The sequence below is a fragment of the Rana temporaria genome, chromosome 1 (assembly GCF_905171775.1).
Source record: "Rana temporaria chromosome 1, aRanTem1.1, whole genome shotgun sequence".
Lineage (NCBI taxonomy): Eukaryota > Metazoa > Chordata > Amphibia > Anura > Ranidae > Rana > Rana temporaria.
In genome coordinates, this window is record NC_053489.1 from 152,101,677 (window position 1) to 152,126,895 (window position 25,219).

The following is a 25,219-nucleotide window of genomic DNA, read 5'->3' on the forward strand; positions in this document are numbered from 1 at the left end:
AAAATGGACACCCGCAGTCTGACTCGCTCTGCCAGGCATAAAGGAATGTAGATCGGCAAAGTGAGTGGGGGAAGGGGGTCATCTTATATGGCGAGTATATCCCAAAACCAACATTTTAGCTGGAAAATTAGGGGGTCCTCTTATACGCCCAGTCGCCCTATACACCGGCAAATACGGTAATCATATACCAATCCTACAAAATCCCTGATTTTGCGCAAGTGTAAGAATTGATGCTCGTTTGAAGCCAAAGGATAGTTACGCCAAATAATGATTTGATTTAGATTTGGGTTTTTTCTGATCGCTCACTTTGCATTTTATAAATTAATAAAAAATAGCAAGTAATATATATATATATTTTTAAAGCATTCTTACTTTACAGCATTTCTTTTGCACTGTACTGTATATGCAGATATTGAAAGTTGGTGTAATATTCAAGCTTGGTCCTGCTATCAAGCATCCCTGTTGAACCTTAAAAGGTCACTAAAGGAATTTTGTTTTTTAGCTAAATAGCTTCCTTTACCTTACTGCAGTCCTGGTTTCATGTCCTCATTGTTCATTTTTGCTCTGATGTTGCTGTAATTCCTCTCTGTTCTGGACACTTCCTGGTTGTCTGTTTCCTGATCACCACAGTACTGGGAGATTTCTCACCGTGGTGACTAATCAAGGAGGTGTGATTACTGTGTGTCTAAAACTCCTCAGCACCAATCCAGTTTCGTTTTGCAAAACCTTCACTGCCCTCTATTGGCTCTCTAAAACTAAACTGTAGGTACATTATATGATTGGTTTTTATCTATTTTTAATCATTTTTAAAAGGAATCGGTTAACTATTATATCTCTATACCCTGTAAACGGTCATTTCAGCAACAATTTTTTTTTCCTTTAGTGACCCTTTAATGTAATTGCTTGGCTTCCCTGACCAGTTTGATGGGGGGGTGGGGGGTAGTATGGTGGTAAGCGTGCACACACACCATCCTCCGCCATTTGTTAGTGTCATACAGCATCACTCACCAGGCTACTTTTTTTTTTTATAATACATTATAAATTATACGTCCTCTGTAGCATAGTCAAATGATGTAACCCAGTTTCTTTATAGATTGGCCATATGCCAGCATAGAACAATCTGCGTATTCAAATAATCAGCTCATTCTCCCAAGGCTTGTCCATGGTTCTGTTCTGCAGTTTACTTCTGTTACACACTCTTATTTTTTCCCCAAAACGTGTTTTTGCCCTAGTATTAAAGTTAATTCCCAACATTTTTTTTTTTTTTATTATAGACAGATAGCAGAAGGTCCTTGGCATGCTTTTTATTTCTGTTTGGGGGAATTTTCTTTGTGTTTCCTGGTACTGGGGCAGGAAGTGACATAAAATCTCTTTTAATGAAGCCATAGTAGAAAGTGGTTAAAGATTGGATTTTTTGTGTGTGATATTTATATAAATTTGGGAAATTTCTACTCGCTCCCTTCTATAGGCACCCTGTATGTCACAGTGGGGTTTATTTACTAAAGCTAGAAAGGGCAAAATTATTCACAATTCTGCAGAGAAACCAATCGGATTCTAACCTTGGCTTGTTTAATTAAGCTTTGGCAATAAAACCTGTAAGCTGATTGGTTTCTCTGCAGAATTGTGACTCATTTTGCCATCTGTAACTTTAGTAAATAACCCCCAGTGTAACAAAATAATATAGGGACAGAAAATGAAACGTTGCCAGCCCCCAGGGAGCCATCAACCAAACCCTGATGATGGTCTGAGATCTTAGCCGTTTCCAGTCTACCCGAAGGTAAAAAGAAAATGAAGATTTTGCCAAAATTGGCCGTTTATTGACTTTTTTGCTGGTCACCTTTACTCCAGACTCTTGGCTGGGCTGCTGAGGCCTATATTCCATTTTGTACATGCAGGAGATTTATGTACATCAAGACAATCTGTCATCATGGGAATGATCACAGTAAAAAAGGAAAAAATAGAAAAGAGAAATAATAAAAAAAATGATGATGAAGAATGTGCATATGTTATAAAGGTGACAGTGACATATGTCAATCATGGCAAGATTAGTGATCGTTTGGGCTTATATAAGCATATGTGGTCATTACAAAAACAGCGTGCTATGACTTTTTAGACATTTTAATGGGGAAGTTTAGGATCATTGTCAGTGGATTGGGTCACTGATGATTGACAGGGTGTTGCTTGAAGAACATTTTTTTTAGTTGTTACTTTGGATTGGGTTAGAACTTTGCCTTTGCAATTTCCTGGTGTTCCTTTCATCTTTTAGGAGTCCCCTTCTGTGTAGCTTGTCATCTGTTTGCATCTCCAACCCCTGACCCCTGTGTCACTGGCATGTCATTTTTGGACTCCTAATTAGAGAGTCTGTGGAGGCCACTTTTTTTGACTCTTTAACCTTCCAGTGGCTGTTGCTAGCTGCAAATTCTGTCATAGGTGTCGCACACAAAAAAAGCATGGATGGGACAAAGCACCCAGCTGAGACCAGAGATAAATATACAGATTACAGAGAAATTAACCTGTCTAAGCTAAACATGCAAGTGTTGTGCTTTTGTCATTTGCAATGCACATTTATTGTGTTATTTATTGCGTAGGATTAGAGCACTTAAAGCAGGACTCAAGGTAAACCGATAAATACATTGCTAAAATATACATCTGGTACTGTTTTTTACCTTTCTTTTTTTTTTTCAATCTCTTTATTAAATTTTCTTTAAGACATATATAGTTCCAAAAAGTCTTAACTCCTTCTCGACCTTACATTGCATATAACAAAGTTAAAATGTATATGTGATAATGTAAAGGCAACATGGGTAAGAGGAAGGTGGGGGCACAGCATTTTAAACCTCAGCTATATTAGCCTTTGGTGATTCCACTTTAGGCGTTTTTTTTTTTTTTTTAAATGACTAACCGTGGCTGCATCTGTTTTAATTTTGTTTTAAAAAGTATGTAAAATGAAGTGATTATTTCCTAAAAAAAAATCTCATTCAGACATTTACTTACATTACCTGTATGCTGCAGTAACTAATGGTATGGTCTATATGTAAGGCTAATGAAATTGCAGTACTGGTGCTTACCAGCAGGTGACACCTGTAATTGCCCGACACCTGTAAAAACCTTCAGGTGCACACTAGTACAACTTTGATGCAACATTTACACACTCTGCCATTTAAGTTGCTAGAAAGTAGTAGTTACATTAATTGGAACGGGTGCCATTGCAATCAATGGGCTGCAACTTGTCATGTGACTATGTGTTGAAAGTTGCATGACAAGCTGCATCAGAGCCTTAAAGGGTCACTAAAGGAATTATTTTTTTTAGCTAAATGGCTTCCTTTACCTTACTGCAGTCCTGGTTTCATGTCCTCATTGTTCGTTTTTGCTTTGATGTTGCTGTAATTCTCCTCTGCTTTGGACACTTCCTGGTTGTCTTTTTCCTGATCACCACAGTACTGGGAGATTTTAGTTTAGTTTTCAAACCAATACTGCTCTATGGCACTGTCCAGCACAGATACAGCATAACATGCTAAAACGAAACTAAAAAACTACAGGTACATTAAATGATTAATTTTTAACCTTTTTTAAAAGGAATCAGTTAACTATTATGTCTCTATACCCTATAAACAGTCATTTCAGCAAAACATTATTTTTCCTTTAGTGACCCTTTAAAGCTGAGGTCCACCCAAACAATATATATATATTAAAAGCCAGCTGCTACAAATACTGCTGACTTTTATATTTATATATATATATAATATATAAAAGACACTTGCCTGTCCAGGACGCCCACGATGTCAGCAGCCGAAGCCGATCTGTCATTCGGCTCTCGGCTGCTGCCACCACCACCATTCTCAGTAAGGGCTGCGCATGCGTGAGTCGCGCTGCGCGTCCTCACCGGTCCCTGCTGTCTTCTGGGACCTGTGTGTCTCCCAGAAGACAGCGGGGGAGGACAGAGTAGGCACCAGATGTGGCGTAGGTCATCTCGATCACCGAGGTGATCTATGCCCGGAGGTGGGGGCAAATACCTGTATTACATAGGTGTCTGCTCCCTCCCTCCCCCTGAAAGGTGCCAAATGTGACACCGGAGGATTCCAAAAAGTGGAAGTTCCATTTTTGGGTGGAACTCCACTTTAATGGCCCTGGAAGCTACAATTACAGGTGTCATCTGCTGGAAAACACTAATACTGCAATTTCATTAGCCCTACATTAAGGATGAGCTCCGGCGTGTTCACATAAAACACGTGCAGGGCCCGCCAGGAAGTGAGCACGGCGCTGTGCTAATCACAGCCAGGGAGACATTGTCCAGATGCTCGGCTGCAGGGATCGTGAAATGTCTCCCTGGCTGTTATTAGCGCATCGCCGTGCACACTTCCTGGCGGGCTCTGCACGTGTTCTATGCGAACAAGCCAGAGCTCATCCTTACCCTACATATAGACCATACCCTTAGTTACTACAGCCTACAAACGGGCAGTACCTTATAATGTAAGTGAATGTCTGAATGAGGATATTTATAGAAAATAATCACTTCATTGTACATCCTTGGAGAGGTTCCCACCTGTGGAAGTATCTGGGGAGTCAGAATCAGGGGATTTCCTTTTTAGCTAATGATCCTTTGTAATAGATTTATTGTAACTGTTTGTAATAGATAATAAAAAGAAGTACCGTATTTATCGGCGTGTAACACGCGCAGGCGTATAACGCGCACCTTAACTTTAAGATGGAAATTATTTTTGTTTTAAAATGAATATGCAGTGTACCATTTGATATTGCATATATCAGGAGACCATCGTTAAATGGCCATTTTTTTTTTTTGTCTTTTGCTGTATTACAATTTCCGGGCTGGTGATCTCTTGATATAAGGCTGGTTCAGCCTCTTGGCCGCCCCCCTATATACCATATCGTTCACATTATCAAGTTCTTTTATGTCTAGGTCAGAGTATTAATATTATTGTATTTATGTTCTCATTTCAGGTTTTTAGAATCGTGGTACTCGTGAATGGAAGAAAGCATTTTGTGGAGAAGAGGTACAGTGAATTCCATGCACTCCATAAAAAGGTAATGCTTTCTACTGCAAAACGAATATCTTGTTTTAGTCTTACATGTTAAAGCGGAGGTTCACCCAAATAACATCTATATAAGACCAACTTCTTTATACTTCTAACATGTACAGTATGCACTTTATTTTTTATTTTTTTAGGCTGTACATACCTTATTATCGCTATTTTCAATCCGGCTTCCGGGTACTCACTCCCGCGGGAGTAGGCGTTTGTATGCTGTGCCGCAATGTAATCTGGGAGTTCGCCCAGATGATTGATGTCCTTCAGAAAAAGATACCCCCGGCGGATAAGGCCCCGCCCCCCGTATTGCGTAGGAACGTCACGAGAGTCACGAAGTTTACGAAAGTAGCCGAACATGTAGAGCCGCGAGTTAGCTCCACACGGCGCCTGCGCACCGACTACCGGAACCGTGTAGAGCTGACTGCGCAGGCGCCGTATAGAGCTAACTCGCAGCTCCACATGTTCAGATACTTTCGTAAACTCTGTGACTCTTGTGACGCGCCTACGCAATACAGGGGGCGGGGCCTTATCCGCCGGGGGTATCTTTTTCTGAAGGACATCAATCATCTGGGCGAACTCCCAGATTACATTGCGGCACAGCATAGAAACGCCTACTCCCGCGGGAGTGAGTACCCGGAAGCCGGATTGAAAATAGCGATAATAAGGTATGTACAGCCTAAAAAAATAAAAAATAAAGTGCATACTGTTTATGTTCGAAGTATAAAGAAGTTGGTCTTATATAGATGTTATTTGGGTGAACCTCCGCTTTAAGGCCCCTTTTCACCCGGCCCGTTAGCTGCATTCTCTGGATTTCAGCTGCACATTCTTGTACAGAACACCTCCAGAGGTAGCCATATTTCATTGCACTTTACAGAAAGTTACAGAGCTGCAGATTGAAAATCGCAATTGTATATGCTAGATTATCCACTTAAGCCCCGGACCATTTTGTTGCTAAATGACCGGGCCATTTTTTGCGATTCAGCACTGCGTTGCTTTAACTGCCAATTGCGCGAACGTGCGACGTTGCTCCCAAACAAAATTGACGTAATTTTTCCCCCCACAAATAGAGCTTTCTTTTGGTGGTATCTGATCACCTCTGCGGTTTTTATTTTTTGCGCTATAAACAAAAATAAAGCGACAATTTTGAAAAAAATTCAATATTTTTTATTTTTTGCTATAATAAATATCCCCAACAAATGTATAAAAAAAATAAAAAATTTCCTCAGTTTAGGCTGATACGTATTCTTATACATATTTTTGCTAAACAAAATCGCAATAAGCGTTTATTGATTGAATGGTTTGCGCAAAAGTTATAGCGTCTACAAAATAGGGGATAGTTTTATGGCATTTTTATTAATATATATATGTTTTTGTTTTACTGGTAATGGCGGCGATCAGCGATTTTTATCATGACTGCGACATTATGGCGGACACATTTTTGGGACCATTGTCATTTTTGCAGCGATCAGTGCTATAAAAATGCACCGATTTCTGTGAAACTGGCAGTTAACCACTAGGTGGCACTGTAGGGGTTAAGTGTGCCCTAGTGAGTGTTTTTTACTGTAGGAAGGATGGGCTGTGTGTGACAAGACGGTGATCACCTCTTCCGATTACAGGAAGCGGTGATCACTGTCATTAGGCAGAGCAGGGAGATGCTTGTTTACATAAGTATCTCCCCGTTCTTCCTCACCGTGAGATGATCGCGCGTATCCCCATGGCTGGGTTCACGGAGGGCATGCGCGCGAGCGCAATGGCGCTTCCTTAAAGGGGACGTATATATACGTCCTTCTGCCCAGGAGTGCCATTGTGTCGACGTGTATATATATGTGTGCGGCGGTCGGGAAGTGTTTATTTTTTTTATTTGCTATTTGTTTCCCCGATGAAAGTGGAGTTGCCCTTTAAATGTTTTATATGTTATACTAAATTGTTACTTAACCCAGTAATAGGAAAATAGTTCATCTGCGCGCCCCATCCCCCCCAACTTATAAATCTTGTTTTTGCATTAAAATATAGTCATTATATACCTTTTTTGGCTGATCTGTATACCACAGTCGCGTGATAAACTGCAGGGTCTGCCCGAGTGCGGAGTCTTCCACTACAGCCTGTGTCCTCATGCTGTTATGGGAGGCAGATAATCCATGTTCTTTTTTTAAACACTGTGTGTGGTGTAGGAGGGAGGCATTGAGCTGTCATTTAGAATTTGTGTACACGCCCACATGTGTGATGTCAATATCATGTGACCTAAAAAGCTCAGCTCAACAAGGAAATATTCTCTCCAGCAATAGAGACAAAACTGTGCATGGGTACCACTCTGACTCTCTTATCTGGCCTTTCCTGGAGAAACCCTGCAGGAGGGGAGGATCTGTGCATACAGGATCAAAGATTATTTTTACACAATGCAGAGGATAACACCTTAAGTTCCACAGGGAGTATAACAAGCATGCTATGCTGCATATACATACAGATTTTACTGTTGTAGGTTTAGTAACATTTTAATATTCTGACATTTTTTCAGTGAATATCTGTTACAATATTTATTATGAAGTCACCTCAGTGATTTGGGATGTATTTCTTTACTTCCACACATTAGATTACGTAATATAGGGGGGTAGCATTGCACTATTTTGGTTATTCTTATTCCAGCTGGAGGAATCTGCAGCTGGAATCTGGAGAATGCAGCTAACCATCCATGCGAAGGAGGCCTAACTGTGCCAAAGTTCACCCTAAATTTGTGCTGGATTGGAGAACAAAAATAAAGTGTGTTTAATCCATTTACAGTGAGCTCGCACTGTACAATATATTGTCAAAAGTATTGGGACACCTGCCTTTACACACACATGAACTTTATTGGCGTCTTATGCCGCGTACACACCATCACTTTATGTGATGAAAAAAAATGACGTTTTTAAAAACGTCACTTTAATTGACCGTGTGTGGGGGAAAACGTCGTTTTATGTCTTGTAAAAAACGACAGAAAAAAATTGAAGCATGCTTCAATTTTATGTGTCGTTTTTCAAAAGTGCACTTTTTACTTCACAGAAATTGACCGTGTGTAGCAAAAAACGTCGTTTTCTAAGACGTTTTTTCATCCACGCATGCCCAGAAGCAAGCTTCAATGGTAAAACGTGGTGGAACGTAACCTCACTTTGCAAGATCATTGTGAGAAAACGATGGTGTGTAGGCAACTTCGTCTTAGAAAATTGAAGTTTCAAAAACGTCATTTTTTACTTCACAGAAAGTGTCGTTTTTTTTCATCACATAAAGTGATGGTGTGTACGCGGCATTAGTCCGTAGGGTTCAATACTAAGTTGGCCCACCCTTTGCAGCTATAACGGCTTCAACTCTTCTGGGAAGGCTGTCAACAAGGTTTAGGAGTGTGTCCATGGGAATGTTTGACCATTCTTACAGAAGCACTGGTTCGCAGTCTCCGCTCTAATTCCTCCCAAAGCTATTCTATCGGGTTGAGGTCAGGACTCTGTGCAGGCCAGTTAAGTTCCTCTACCCCAACTTGCTCATCCATGTCTTTATGGAACTTTGTGTTTGAAGGTGGTAGTATGTTTTTGGGTTCTGGGATGCCTTCTCTGGAAGAAAAACGTAGAGGCTTCAGCTTCTGGCTTTTAAATATTCAAATACAAGTTGCCTGGTAGTCACTAACTGAAGAGTATGCAGACAACGCTGTATCCTGGCCTAGGCCAACAAGGCCCAGGCCTGGGGCAGCACGGAAAGAGTCCCCGCAGGCTTGTGCTACACTGTTAGTGTAGCGCCAGTCTTATGGGGTGGACTGGGCTGAGAGGCAAATTAGTCTAGCGCCCCCCTAAAGCGGCCACACTGCTTCCAGTATGCGGGCGGCTGGCATTCCACAACTGTGTGTGTGTGTGTGTGTGTGTGTGTGTGTGTGTGTGTGTGTGTGTGTGGGGGGGGGGGGTGGTTGATGCTTAAAATTTTGACTGTCCCATCTTCCTGGACCACAAACCTTCCTCACTGTGCTATATGTTTTCTGTTGCACCGTTGTCATGGTTATATCTTCTTAGTCCTCTCCATAAAATTATCAGAAATTTGTGATTAAAGTAGAACTATAGGCAACATTTTTTTTTTTTTTCATTTTGGATGGAGTAAGGGAGGGTTATAGCTCCTGTCAGTTTATTTTTTACCATCCCTGTCCCATTGCAGAGATTTCCCTTCACTTCCTGCCCCATAGCCAAACAGGAAGTGAGAGAAAATCTATGCAAATTAAGGGAATCAAATGCCCCCCCTCCAGGCCCTCAGAACTAGTGTCCCCCAATCGAAAATTTCAGGGTGGGTGTTAAACAGAAAGGGGTGTGGCCTTGACAGGAAGGGGTGGGTCATATTTAAATTAGGGGGTGCAGGAGTTTAGTCAGGCCTAGGGCAGCACACAACCTAAATACACCACTGTATGCAGGTAAAGTATTTTCCCTGATACTCACTCATACTTGGTCACGGACAGATATTAACTTTAGAAATATTGACTTTACACAAGGGGCCATCATCTGAACTTACTGAAGAAGAAATGCTTTTGGAGAGTGCAAAAGCTGGTGCAGCTGTGCTTAGTATCCAATTTGGTTCAAACTTCAGCTTGTTTAGTTCGGCTTTGACAATGAAACCTGGAAGCTCATTGGTTGCTGTGCACAGCTGCATTAGATTCCGTGTGCGTCAGTTTTAGCAACTCTCCCCCATTCTGTCCCAGATAGACCGGTTTATGTGCAACAGAATTACTGATTAGTTCTATTTTAGATTCTTCTAATTCTTTATGATCTGTCATCGTCTTTGATATATTAATAAAGGAAATCGAGCAAGAAATCAGACTGATCCTAAAAAAGAAATCTTGAAGAATGGGATTCCCTAGCGTAGACACCGTTGTTCATTAGTCCCAGAGAATTGTCCATGGAGCATTTATCTTGTGGCCTCCTGGTACTCGGGACACCTGTATTGTTTCAGGTTTGTCGCTTTTCATCCAGTGTAATTCATCACTCACCCACATGGCCTGTCAGCAGCTTCAGCAGCTGCTATGATGACCCTTTGATGGCTTGACACTTTTATAAAGTGAAGGGAAGGGATAAAAATGTTTTTTCCTTGACATCGATAACCGAAAAAGACCTTAGTGTGTAAAAAAACATGCAGGAGCTAGATGTGATGTGAGCCTGTCACACAGCATAAACTTTGGATACAGATGGGATTTAAAGTGGATAACTTCTTTGCATTAGTAACCGATGGGCTTGTCTGTGACGCCATTTGCATAGAAACAATAATGGTTCACTTCACTCTGATACACTATCATACGGTATCATATACTGCGGACAACTACAACATGGCACATTGTTTGTAATTTCACTGACAAATCGGATGAATTTGTGGCACGTCTGTAAAGTGTAATGGAAATACTTTAATGGGATTCTCTAACTGTGTGTGGGATAATATTATTCATAGCAGAGGACCTTGGTACACCGATATTAAGGGAAGAAAAAGAAAGGACTGTGAAACTTTGTAAATATCCTGCAGTGATCGCTTTTTTTTTTTTTTTAAACAGGCCTGTGGAAAGCTGGCCATACATGGATCGAAATTCGGCCAATTCCGCAAGGATCGATTCAGTTTAGATCCATGTATGGGGACAGTGGTTGTACAGAAGTCAATCTACCGACTCCCTTCACTTTTTTCATTTTTGTTAAGTTGCAGCCTGATACTACAGTTGCTAACATTTTTTTTTCATTAACCACTTCACCCCCGGAAGGTTTTACCCCCTTAATGACCAGGCCATTTTTTGCGGTACAGCACTGCGTTACTTTAACTGGCAATTGCGCGGTCGTGCGACACTGTATCCAAACAGAATTAATGTCCTTTTTTTCCCATAAATAGAGCTTTCTTTTGGTGGTATTTGATCACCTCTGCGGTTTTTTAATTTTTGCGCTATAAATAAAAAAGAGCAACCGTTTTTTATTAAACAATATTTTTTACTTTCTGCAATAAAATATATCCAATAAAAATATGTAAAAAAAATCAATTTAGGCCAATATGTATTCTGCTACATATTTTTGGTAAAAAATATCCCAATTAGCGTATATTGATTGGTTTGCGCAAAAGTTATCACATTTACAAACTATGGGATATTTTTATGGCATTTTTATTTTTACTAGTAATGGCGGCAATCAGCCATTTCTTTCTTTCTTTCTTTCTTTCTTTCTTTCTTTCTTTCTTTCTTTCTTTCTTTCTTTCTTTCTTTCTTTCTTTCTTTCTTTCTTTCTTTCTTTCTTTCTTTCTTTCTTTCTTTCTTTCTTTCTTTCTTTCTTTCTTTCTTTTTCTCTCTCTCTCTCTCTCTCTCTCTCTCTCTCGGACAAATCTGACAATAAGTGACACTTTTTTGGGACCAGTGACACCAATACAATTATGAGTGTTACTATATAAATGACACTGGCAGAAAGGATGTTAACATCAGGGATGATCAAAGGGTTGAGTGTTCTCCTAGGGAATGCTTTCTAACTAGGGGGGGTGGGAGGGGTTCACTGACTGGAGGAAGAGAGACATCTGTGTCCCTGATTAGCAGGAATCCCAGATCTCTCTCTTCCTCTGTGGCAGAACGAAGGTCTGCCTTGATTTCATAGGCAGACCACCGTTCTGCATCTCCTACGAACGACCCGCTTATTGGCTCCCGCTGTATCCAATCGCAGTGGGAGTGGGTCTCCGGGGGTGAGCGCCCCAGACCCAAGAAGAAGTAACGACGTACAAGTACGTTGTTTTGCGCAGCTGGGCCGCCCTGCCACAGTATATTTATGGTGGGCAGTCCGTAAGCAGTTAATCTACACTCCGTACCCCATAATGACAAAGTGAAAACAAAACTTTAGAAATATTTGTAAATTTATTAAAAATAAAAACTGAAATATCACATGTAAAAGCGAAGCTCTACCCAAAAGGGAAAGCTATGCTTTAAGCACTCCTTACGACGAGCGACGTAAGCTATGCTTTAAATATTCAGACCCTTTTCAACAACGCTTGAAAGTTGAATAGACCCCTCCTCCTTAAATGGAATGTTACATTTTTATTTATTTTTTCAGCTGAAGAAATCTATTAAAACACCAGAGATGCCATCAAAACATGTTCGAAACTGGGTCCCTAAGGTGCTGGAGCAGAGGCGACAAGGACTGGAGATGTATTTACAGGTAAAATGTAAAGTTATGCACTTGGGGGCTAAGAATATGCATGCGTCATACATACTAGGGGGAGTACAACTGGGGGGATCCGTAGTGGAGAAGGATCTGGGGGTTTTGGTAGATCATAAGCTTAATAATGGCATGCAATGCTAAGCTACGGTTTCCAAAGCGAGCAAAGTCCTTTCTTGTATAAGAGAGGTAGGGACTCCAGAGAGATATAATTTTGCCCCTGTACAAATCATTAGTAAGACCTCATCTGGAATATGCAGTTCAGTTCAGTTCACAAAAAAGATATCAGGGAACTGGAGAAAGTGGAGAGAAGGGCAACCAAACTGATAAGATGCATGGAGGAGCTCAGTTATGAGGAAAGATTAGAGGAAATTAATTTATTAAGGAGCTTAAGGGGGGATATGATTAACATTTTCAAATATATAAGGGGTCCATATAGTGAACTTGGTGTTTGAGTTATTCACTTTAAGGTCAACACTGAGGACAAGTGGGCAGCTAGCCCATACAGAGGAAAAAATATTTAATCTCCAAATACGGAAAGGTTTCTTCTCAGTAAGAGCTGTGAAAATGTGGAATAGATTCCCTCCAGAGGTGGTTCTGGCCAGCTCAGTAGATTGCTTTATAAAATGCCTGGATTATTTCTTAAATGTACATAATATAACTGGGTACTAACCAGGGGCGTAACTAGAAATCACAGGGCCCCATAGCAAAATGTTGTATGGGGCCCCCCAGAGCCGCCCTAGTGTCAATGCAGCGTGACCTGTGCCCCATGCAGCGTGACCTGTGCCCCATGCAGCGTGACCTGTGCCCCATGCAGCGTGTCATGTGCCCCATGCAGCGTGACCTGTGCCCCATGCAGCGTTGCCCGTGCCCAATACAGCCTGGCCTGCCTGTGCCCAATACAGCCTGGCCTGCCTGTGCCCAATACAGCCTGGCCTGCCTGTGCCCAATACAGCCTGGCCTGCCTGTGCCCAATACAGCCTGGCCTGCCTGTGCCCCATACAGCGTGACCTGTGCCCAATAAAGCGTTGCCTGTGCCCAATACAGCCTGGCCTGCCTGTGCCCAATACAGCCTCACCTGTGCAGAGGAAGAGGCAAGCCGGCCAGATCAGCAGAGAGCGGGATTGCCCGCTGTAATAGCTTTCATTTGAATTTCCTGTCTTCCCGGGGCTCATCGTCACATAGCCCCACCTCTTAGCCCAACGCCTTTGATGACGTCACATGTCCGACACTGGACCGGCGTTCTGTCGATCAAAGGTGCCGGACCAAGAGGTGGAGCTATGTGACATGCCCCCCGGGAACACTGGAAGTTCTAATGAAAGCTATTACAGCAGGCAATTCCGCTCTCTGCTGATACGGACAGCTCGCCTCTTCCTCTCCTCTCTCTTCCGCTGGCTGGGAGACCATGCCGGCAATGCTCTTATCCTCAGGGCCGGTGCAAGGATTTTTGACACCCTAGGCGAAACCTAATTTTGCCGCCCCCACTGGGTCTACCCCTGATTCCACCCCTTTTGCCAGTGTTAAATGGTTTGATTTAACCCTCTAACTGCTACATCTGCAAGACAGCTCGTTCTTTTGAAAAACATAAGACTTACTAGCAGGATCACCAGGTGAATATAAAAGAAAAAAACTAAAAACAAAACTAATGCAGCCACCCATCTATAAATTGGTAATCTGCAGTAAATTTAAGAGGGGGGCTGTCAGGGGGAGAGAGTTGTCAGAGAGAGAGGGGGCTGTCAGAGAGAGAGGGGGGCTGTCAGAGAGAGGGGGAGAAAGAGAGGGAGCTGTCAGACAGAGAGAGAGGGGGGCTGTCAGAGAGAGAGCGCTGTCAGAGAGAGAGAGGGGGGGCTGTCAGAGAGAGAGAGGGGGCTGTCAGAGAGAGAGGGGGGGCTATCAGAGACAGAGAGGGGGGCTATCAGAGAGAGAGAAGGAAGCAGAGTCTGGTAAGTGAAAGAGCTCACTCACTTACCAGAATAATCTCACTGGTTCATCATTCAGCAGTGTTTCGTGTGGCTGCTTGTTTTGGATCTTCCCGCCCACCTCCCCTTCACAGACGAGTGCACAGGAGGGATGGGCCTCCGGAGAAGTCTGTAGCTGCTCCGGGCAGACATAATGGATTGGACAGAGGATAGCGGGACTCGGGAGAAGTGTGGAGATCATGTGACATTGTGATCTCAGAGCGGAAAGGAGGAATTTCTGGACACACCAGAGCGGAGGACGCTCTGGGGGGGGGGGGGGAACTGCATAGCTGCTGGACACATGTCAGAGTGGAGAGAGCACCGCGCGCGGCGGGGGCGGCTCTGTTTAACACATGTCAGAGCTGCCTGCTAGATAGTTGCAAGCTCTGTACAGTGCGTGCGGGAGTAGAATAACCAGCGGCTGAGCGCTCTAGGCGGCTGCCTAATCTGCCTAGTGGTAGCGCCGGCCCTGCTTATCCTCACCGGGCCCCCCTGATCCTCACTCAGCTGCGGACCCCATAGCGCCCGCGTTGGTCGCTATGGTGGTAGTTCCGCCACTGGTACTAACATTTATAGGTTGCGTTGATCCAGAGAAAATCCGATTGCTTCTCGGGGGATCAGAAAGGAATTTTTTTCCCCTGCTGTAGTAAATTGGATCATGCTTTGCTGGGGATTTTCGTCTTTCTCTGGATCAACCGTGGGTGAAGGATTGTATATATATATTTTTTTTTTCTAGATGGACTAGTGTCTTTTTTTTTTTTTTTTTTTTTTTCAACCTGACTAACTATGTAAGAGGATGTCTTATGTCAGCCACACAACAGTAGAAACCATGCACATATGTTTATAAAAGAATCGTATCTTTCAGAAAACAATTGGGTAAATAATTCGGTGCTCTACCATCATCTGCTGATGCTGTCAAATTCAACCAAACCGTTAAGCAATCAGTTTCAAGCATTTGAAATGATTAGATTATAAGGTCAGGTAATTGTGTATTGTCACATGCATTGGTAAAGTCAAGCTGGCCCACAGGTAGATTTTACACAGATATGTTATGTTAGATCAGCAAAATTTACCAATCGCTGTGTAGTGAATCTAATATGATCAAACCTTTTTAGTAAATATCCAGTCTGGGGCTCTCTACATAGTTCTTGGTACATTTTGTTGATCTAAAAGGCGAAATCTAAGACCCCTTTCACACTGGGGCGGTTTGCAGGTGCTATTGCGCTAAAAATAGTGCCTGCAAACTGACCTGAAACAGCAGGTGCTGTGTCTCCAGTGTGAAAGCCCCAAGGGCTTTCACACTGGAGCGGTGCGCTGGCAGGATGGATAAAAAAGTCCCGCTAGCAGCATCTTTGGAGCTCCTCCACCGCTCCTGCCCATTGAAAGCAATGGGACACCGCGGCTATACCGCCAGCAACGTGCCTCCGAGGTGCATTTCTGTTTTGTTTTTTAACTCTTTTTCGACAGCTAGCAGGGGTAAAACTGCCCGCTAGCGGCGCTTTACCGCCACTGCACCTCCCGCCCCATTGTGAAAGGGGCCTAAGTATAATCTATGTGGCCAAAAAACATTACATCAACGAACTCATAGATGAGCTCTGTCTTTTTAGAGAGGATACTGCACTGCAATCTTTTTTTTTCACAGCCCCATTTTACACTGGATATTCATTCCGCTATGTATTTAAAGATGTAGACAGAATTTCTTCACAGGATTTATCTTTACTGCACTTTGGTCCTCATTCATACACTGTTTAGCCATTCAGAAATAGAAAGGCAACAGAAAGATCTGCTTGACAAATATTGGATATTTGAAAGGCAAGAATAGATATGAGAAAAATAACACGTATTTAATATATTTCAATAGAAAAACAAGCGAGCTCCCAGAGGGAAGCGACTAGCACAAAAAATGGCACACAACCTTACAGTAAAAATAAACAAAACAAAAAGTGCACTGCTTTAATATAAAGTGCATAAAAGTATGATGAATCACACATACAATCTCAATAAGTAAGCATAAACTTTAAAGTGCATCAATATATAATAAACAAAATATAACCGTATACGAGAATCTTATTACGTGCAAAGAGATACAACAACAAAGTGCTAGTGCTCTTCCAATAACCAAAAGTCCAATGAAAGTCCCATATAACATATAAGGAATCCACGTAGGAACTTCAGTGATATTGACTCCCATTGTTGCAAATCATTCACTGTGCAACTAAAGAGCTGTGGTCCTTCACCCTTATGCGCTTATCAGATCGCTAATGGGCATTAGCATAGAATGTCAGCCGTTCATACAGGCACATGGAGTCCTTTCTCACATCCCTACTCCAGATCGTTTGTGTCCAACCAGGGCCCTGTGCAGAAAGCACTCATCGCATGGAGCTCAAAGATAAGGTATATAGTGCAGTATTTATTTCCAAAAATGAGCCATATAAAACATCATACAAGTTCCACGTAGAGACAAACAAAATAAAATCCGTACAAATGTATCCCCTGATGCATCTAGGCGTATTCCTTCAGGAAGTGCATGTGCAGGAAAGTGCGTGTGCAGGAAACATGTTGGGTGGGGCCTTGCATGCTGACGTCACGCTGCCGTTTCTGGGTGGGAAGCCATCTTAGTAAGTCCAGACAAATTTTATTTTGTTTGTCTCTACGTGGAACCTGTATAATATTTTATATGGCTCTTTTAAAGAAATAAATACTGCCCTACACTCGCCAGCCACTTTATTAGGTATACCTTGCTAGTAGTTGGACCCCCTTTTGCCTTCAGAACTGCCTTAATTCTTCATAGCATAGATTCAACAAAGTGTTGGAACATTCCTCAGAGATTTTGGTCCATATTGACATGATGGCATCACACAGTTGCTGCAGATTTTTCGGCTGCACATCCATGATGCAAATCTCCCATTCCATCACGTCCAAAAAGGTGCTCTTTTGGATTAGGATATGGTGACCATGGAGGCCATTGGAGTACAGTGACCTCCTCGTCCTGTTTGAGATGATTTTAACTTTGTGACATGTTGCATTATCCTGCTAGAAGTAGCCCTCATAAGATAGGTACACTGTAGTCATAAAGGGATGGACATGGTCAGCAATAATACTCAGGTAGGCCGTGGCGTTTAAAGATGCTCAGTTGGTACTAAGGGGCCCAAAGTGTACCAAGAAAATATCCCCCACACCATTACACTACCACCACCACCACCAGCCTGAACCATTGATACAAGGCAGGATGAATCCATTCTTTTATGTTTACGCCAAATTCTGAACCTACCATCAGAAAGTTGCAACTGAAATCGAGACTCATCAGACCAGGCAACTTTTTTCCAATCTTCTATTGTCTAATTTTGAGCCTCTGCGAATTGTAGCCCAAGTTTCCTGTTCTTAGCTGACAGGAGTGGCACATGGTGTTGTCTTCTGCTGCTGTAGCCCATCTGCTTCAAGGTTCGACGTGTTGTGCGTTTAGAGATCATATTCTGCATACCTTGGTTGTAACGAGTGGTTATTTGAGTTACTGTTGCCTTTCTGTCCATGTGCTTGTATGAACGGCTGACATTCTATGCCAATGCCCATATGCCCATTAGCCATCTTGTGAGTGCATAAGGGTGAAGGACCACAACACTTTAGTTGCACAGTGAATGATTTGCAGCACTGGGAGTTAATATCACTGAAGTTTCTAAGTGGATGCCTTCTATGATGGTTACTTTCATCTGGCTTTTGGTTATTGGAAGAGCACTAGCACTTTATTGTTCTAGCTCTTTGCACATAAGAAGATTTGTGTATACTGACATATTCTGTGTATTATATATGGATGCACTTTTATGCTTACTTAGTGAGATTTATGTGTGATTCTTCATAATTTTGAAATGCTTATATATTGGTGACAATGAGAACCTCTGACTCTTGTACATTCTTGTTACAACTCTCAGGAAACCTCTGTATGGACCATTTGTGGCAAGCAAAACCCAAATAGTTTGTATTGCTTGGAAGAATCTGTGGTAAATGGCTGCCTGCCCTGTCATTTAATCCCACGTTCCATTTTTTTTATTTTTTATGAAAGTTTTATTTTGATTTATCAGAAGTTGCATACACTTGTGTATATATTATTTTTTTATTTTAAATCAGAAAAGGTTTTATTTAGAAAATACCAAGTACAATAGGCAAGTACAGAATTTCCAGTCCCGTGTGGGACAATACATGGCCATATACAACTCGCAATCCAAAGTGATCTACAGACCTCTGTTGCATCTTCATTCTGTCAAACATATTCCAGCCCTATTGACTACATCAAGCAGCATAAATATGCAGTAAGGGTGTGGGACCTATATAAAGATATATACTTCGTCTATACCACTCCTGAGTCCCCCAGGGTTAAGTCATCCTGCAGGGCATTGCAGAGTTATCATCAGGACCAGTTCCCTGGGGGACAACCCAGGGGTATTAAGTCATGGAGACCAAAGTTTTCAAATTTGCTTAGCCAGCCCCTGTGTTGGTAAATATATCTTTCTAGGAGAAATGTGTTCCCCATATGGTTCATACATGTTTTAACTGATGGGTGGGTTGTAGATTTCCAGCCTAGAAGAATTACTTTCCTGGCCTGAAATGGCGCCCTAGAGAAGGCTACTCTGGTCATCACCTCTGGGATCACCTCCTCAAGAATTCCAAGTAAGCAGTAAAAAGGATTGAAGGTAACCGTCGCCTGGAATACTCAATTGAGCATGGAGAGGACCTTTCTCCAGTATCGATGGAGTTTTGGGCACCACCAGAGGAGATTAATAAGATCCCCAGGCCTTCATCTGCATTTACCACATAGGGAATCAGAAATTATACTTGGCCTAAATACCGCTAGTTCCCGAAAGAATGTATCCTATGGCTAAAATAGCTCCTGGAAAATGGTGCCCTTCCAGGTGCTGATAAACTCCTGTGCTTTATAGCCGCATATCTGCAGTGTGAGATATCTACACTGTGACTGCTAGTCTTGCAAGATTTGGAGGGAGATTTGGCAGTGAGATCATATGGGAACCACTCCCTCTGCTCGTCTCATAAGATTGGGTGGTAAGGCGCATTGCCTCTGATTGCTAGGATAGTGATTGGACTGTCACTATTATGCTACTCACTATTCTTGCTGGAGAACAAGCTGTGCCTGAGGACCTGCAGTACCAGGATCTTGCCGCTTCAACCATTCTGTAGGTCTGCATTCTCAACCCCTCCTGCTGCTTGTTGTCATCAGATCACCAGTCCCCAAGGAGGTTGTCTGAAATGAGAAGGGAAAGTCTTGCTTTTCTACCAAGATGGCTTCCACACAGATTCCGTGTAAAATAAGATCTAGTAAGTCAGTAATGTGGAAAACATCTACAGGGGGAGACCACAGGCCATACTCGTGACAAGTCCTTTTTCTATCTTTTTTGGGAACAGTTACCAGAGTCTACGTCATCTTTGGGATTGAAATGTTACTTCTAAGTTATAAAGTTAAATATGTTTTTAACATCCCGTATTACAAAGAGCTGGCTATAAATGTAAATGATGCGTTAAAATAAATTCTACAAACATTTCAAATGCACGGTAGCACTACGGTGTGGGCACAGGCTCTGTTTTCATTGCTTTTTCACTATCCGTCCTTGATAAATTTGAAAAATTGCTTGATCTAGTTTTTCTTGCAATTATCTGTATTGATTTCCTTTGTAATGCTGTTTAAATAGAAAAATATAAGACAAAATAGGAATAGCTTGTCCCTGTGGAGCCACATTTGGGTTTTCTGTGATAATGGAGGCTAAAAGCACATAACAGAGGGAAAGAGGAAACATTGAAGCTGAAGTCTTTCTGTATAGTATCTGATCCCAGCAGAAAATACCAGCCCTTTCAGGGTTCCTATTAAAAACTTTGAACGTTGTCTTAAATAATATTAATGGCCCCGCTTGTAAGTACTTAACAGTCCTTTTCCCATACAAGTGAATGTATTGATTGATTTGGGCTCAGTGCGGCGGTTCAGATTATACGGCTGATTCTATTGGAGCCTTAACTTCTCTTGTTAAGTGTACAGCCTATCTTTAAATGAATCAAGATGATGATGTAGATTAGAGAGAGCAGAAGACCATCCATCTCTTTTTGATCAGTTAATAACTTGAATCCATCATTGTGTATATCAGCAGGACAGAGGTTATAGGATGAATTCACGTCTCTTGGAACCTCGAGAAACCCACCGTTGACTTCAGATTAGATAGTGCCTTAAAATAAAAAAACACACATTCTGTCTTACCAGTGCCAACAATAGATGATTCTTATGCTATAAATGAGTTGTCTGCTCAGCATGGTCATTGAATGGGACAGTGAAACTATTGAAACTGATCTGAAAAGTATGTCTAATTTTGTCTTTTACTATATTTGTGTGCTACACATATTGGGCCAGATTCACGTAGCCCGGGTGCAGCGTAACGTAACCGATTTACGTTACACCGCCACAAATTTTCTGTCTAAGTGCCCGATCCACAAAGCACTTACCTGGAAATTTACGGCAGTGTATCGTAAATCCGTCCGGCGCAAGGCGGGCCAATTCAAATGGGGCGGGTACCATTTAAATTAGGCGCCCTCCCGCGCCGGACGTACTGCGCATGCTCCCGATGCAAATTTCCCGACGTGCTTTGCGCAAAATTACGACGCGCCAACGTTTTGTGAATTTGCGACGTGAAAAAAAGACTTGTGCCGGGAAAAAGATTTTTTTTAAAAAAATTCAAAAGCGATGCGGGAAAGACGGGTATACTTTTACATGGTGGAGTAATTTTCCACTTTGTAAAAGGTGCCCTATCTTTGCGACGGCAAACTAACACTTGCGGCGACGTAACGACGGGAAAAAGCTTTGTGGATCGCCGTAACTCCTAATTTGCATACCCGACGCTGGTTTACGACGCAAACTCCCCCCAGCGGCGGCCGCGGTACTGCATCCTAAGATCCGACAGTGTAAAACTATTACACCTGTCGGATCTTAGGGATATCTATGCATAACTGATTCTATGAATCAGTCGCATAGATAGAAACAGGGATACGACGGCGTATCAGGAGAAACGCCGTTGTATCCCTTTTGTGAATCTGGCCCATTCATCTTTACACCTGGTATTCTGTCTGGTAAAGGATGCAGCAGTGGTTGGCAATTGCCTATTGCTCGACTCTCTTCTGCACCTAGTGGTTTTGTTGGCTTCAAAGCTATGTTATGGATACATTGATTTGATCATTTAACAGCCCACCCTGATTATATCTTAAAGTAATCCTAATCTTTAACATAATCTTACTACCTCCACACTTACTTTTGGTGTCCTGTGATCTAATCTAACTGGAAAAGTTGTGTTTTCGTTACCTACACACTGCCAGCATTTGAACGCAACCACTGAAGCAGGTAACGTGGTCCCTGTAAAACAGGTGGCAGTCCGAAAGAAGCAGCCAATTAATAGCTCTGCCTGTCAAATAGTGGCCTCTCACATGCTGTGTTTAAATGGCAGCAAAAGAGGGGGAGACTAGAGCAACTGATAACATATTGCAAAGCTTTTGCCTGTCATAAAAAATATAAGGCCCCTTACACACGACCGAACATGTCTGCTGAAACTGGTCCGCGGACCAGTTTTAGCAGACATGTTCGGTCGTGTGTACGGCCGACCGGACAGGTTTCCAGCGGACATTTGTCCAGCCGACCGTTTTCCAGCGGACAAATGTTTCTTAGCATGCTAAGAAACATGTCCGCTGGAAGCCTGTCCGTCAGACATGTTCGGTCGTCTGTACAGACTCACCGTACATGTCTGATCGGCCGCCATCCCTCGCATGCGTCGAAGTGATTCGACGCATGCGTGGAAGCTTTGAACTTCCAGGGCCGCGCACATCGCCGCGACGATGACGCGGCCACATCACCGCGTATAGTGTACGCGCCGGGTTTCTTTCTGATGGTGTGTACAACCATCAGACAGAAATCTCCGGGCGGACATGCCTGCTGAAAACAGTCCGGCGGACCGTTTTCAGCGGACAGTCCGTCCGTCTGTACGAGGCCTAAATTGTAAAGCTTATGCCTGGATTGATGAGTAGCGACACCACATCCTAATTACAACTCCTTAAACAAGTGAAATATTAAGCTGTTCACTCTTAAAAAAAAAAAAAAAAAAAACACATTAAATGAAATCTTCTAGGAAAATGTAAGAATATTAGATGGGTACAGTTAATCGTATGCATTCCTATTTGGGTAGACCTTTACCATCCAGTAAATAGCATAAATATTATGTAATACTAAATTCAGTTAACCTGCACCCAACACTGGTACACTGCGCTACACCCGCAATGCAATTAAAATACACTGCATCAGTGTGAAAAGGGGCATAGAATTACAATGGCAAAGGCATGCCAGGGGACATTTAGAATTACAAGGGACCAGATGCTTGAAGACCAAATTTGATCAGAAAAGATCTAAAACTTTTATAAGGCACTAAGTGTGGTAATACTTCATTATATTAAACCATTCTCCCCGCAAAATAGTATGTAAGCACTTAACCATGAAATATTGTGATATGTCAATCCAGTGATTAGCAGCTCTCCACTTTTCTGAAGACTAAGGTATGCCAATGTAAGAGTCAAATACTGTATATGAAATCAGACAGTTGCTACCGCAGTGAGGTATGAAATCACATTTATAGCCAAAGCAGTATGTGTGTCGCAATGACAGGTCAATGTAAGACACAAGTGTCCCCAACAAAACATGGGGTAGACTTAAGCCTCATACACACGTTTTGGATTTTCCACGGACAAAGCCTCAGACTTTTGTCCGAAGGGCGTTGACCATGAACTTGTCTTGCATACAAACGGCACACAATTGTCGGCCAACAAACACAAACCTAGTTATGTACTATGTGGTTTTTCAGCCCTTTAGTGCCACCCTTTGGGCACCTTCTGCTAATGTCATGTTTGGTGAGCATTGATTCCGAGCATACGTGTTTGTACTTTGGACTTTCGTCCAACATAAAGCCTGCCATCCAACATTTGTCTGCGGAAAATCCGACAACAATTTTCCGATGGAGCGTACAAACTGTCAGATTTTCCGCCAACAGCCTGTCATCACCAGTGTTAATTTCATTGACTAAAACAGTATAAAACATTTTAGTCGACTAACTTAATACCATTTTAGTCTACTAAAATATGACTAAAACAATTGAGATAACTAAAATACGACTAAAACGGCATTTTAGTCAAACGACTGAAATGGGACTAAAACTAAAATGCCATATTAGTCAAAAGCCTAAGACTTTTGACTAAATTGACACTGGTCTGTAGTTGCATGTTCATACCCCAATAACATAAATAATAACATATTCGATTTTTCACTCCAGAAGTATATAATGAGTTCGGAAATTGTAGAGAAATGCTTAAATAATGCATTACAATTTAACTACACATTACATTTTAGATGACTAAAATGCGTTTTAGTCATCTAAAATCTATCGGAGCCATCTTTCAGTGCCCATCAGTGTCGCCTATCAGTGCCACCTATGAGTCCCCCAGCCGTGCTGCCTATCAATGCTCATTAGTGCAGCATATTATTGCTACCTCATCAGTGCCGCCTTATCGGTGCCCATCAGTGAAGGAGAAAACTTATTTACAAAATGTTATAACGTAAATGAAAATTTAAGAAAAAATAAGAACCCTAGGGTGATCAAATACTATCAAAAGAAAGCTCCATTTGTGAGAACAAAATAATAAAAATGTTTGGGTAGAGTGTTGCATGACCGCGCAGTTTGGAAGCTGAAAATTAGCCTAAGCAGGAAGGGGGGAAAGTGTCCTGTATTGAAGTTGTTAAAAAAGTGTCCCTGATCACTGCAACACCAGTCATATGATGTGACCGTATAAAAAAAAAGAATTGTGAAAAAAAATGTCTTCATATTCCCAAAAATTGTGACTTCAAAAAACTCGCCATTCCACTTGGGGTGTCTGCTTTCCAAAAAGGGGTTATTTTTTTGGGGTATTTGTACTGTCCTGGCATCTTACAGCTTCAAACATGCAGTTCATACAAGACAGCCCAAGAATTTCCAGGAACTGGAGACTTTTTGCCAAGAGGAGTGCGCAGCTTACCATCTGAGAAGATAGTCTCATCCACAAATACCACAAAAGACTATAAGCTGTCGATGTTAAAGGGGGCAATACACGGTTTGTCAGAGTTAGGCCAGGTACACATGGGCAGAATTTTGGAAGGCCATGTGTATGTGGGTCTGTCGGATGAGCATGCTGGAAAACCAGCAGCCGACCTACTCTGGATCGGCGCTCTCAGCCAATGGCGGAGAGTGCTGGCGGGAGGCAGTTCCCCTGTCAGAACACAGTAGATCAGCAGGGGAGATCGATAATATGCTCTGCCTGAAGCTGACAGTTATTTTTCGCTCAACCCGGTGCACCAGGCTTTACATGACTAGCTCTCCCAATCTCATCTGCATTAAGCAGAGACAACACTGTAGAATATCGCAGACCTTCTACCTTGGCTAGCATTTTATGAATGGTTCACAGTATGCAGTAATACTGTGATGTAGAATGGTGAGTGGCTAATGATACCGTGTTTGGCCGAAAATAAGACTTAGTGTTATTTTCCAGGAGGGCTGCAATATAAGGCCTACCCTGAAAATAAGGCCTAGTTTTAAAATGCTTGTAAAATCCTATAATCCACTCTATTACAGTAGTATATAATGTACAATGTGTGCGTTTCTCTAATATAATTGCAGAGAAGGGAACTCCAGCGGGTCACAGAAGTGCAGAGCGGTGCTATAATGAAGGTATTTGGCACAATTGTATTACAGAGACACACACATTGTACATTATATACTACTGTAATACATTGGATTATAGGATTTTACAAGCATTTTTACTGGACTAATTTCGATCCCTCTATGGCCAGCTTTAGTCTGGGATGGAAGATTTTGTTTAATCACCCTCTGCTGTGAGCATTTCCAAAATAAATATGCACTTTATCCCACTGTAGTGTTACAATTTGCATGTTTTTTTTTTTTTCCAATAAAATTTTATTAAATATTTTTGACAT

The 25,219-nt window shown here is 42.1% G+C and overlaps 1 protein-coding gene across 1 annotated transcript in view; it reads left to right on the forward strand.

The window, feature by feature from the left end:
• Nucleotides 1-25,219, forward strand: part of SNX24 (sorting nexin 24) — a 197,461-nt gene that overhangs the window by 110,926 nt on the left and 61,316 nt on the right. Inside the window, exons 2-3 of the mRNA XM_040344308.1 lie at nt 4,960-5,043; nt 12,110-12,214. Coding sequence (XP_040200242.1) covers nt 4,960-5,043; nt 12,110-12,214 — 189 coding nt within the window. The remainder of the gene's footprint in view (nt 1-4,959; nt 5,044-12,109; nt 12,215-25,219) is intronic.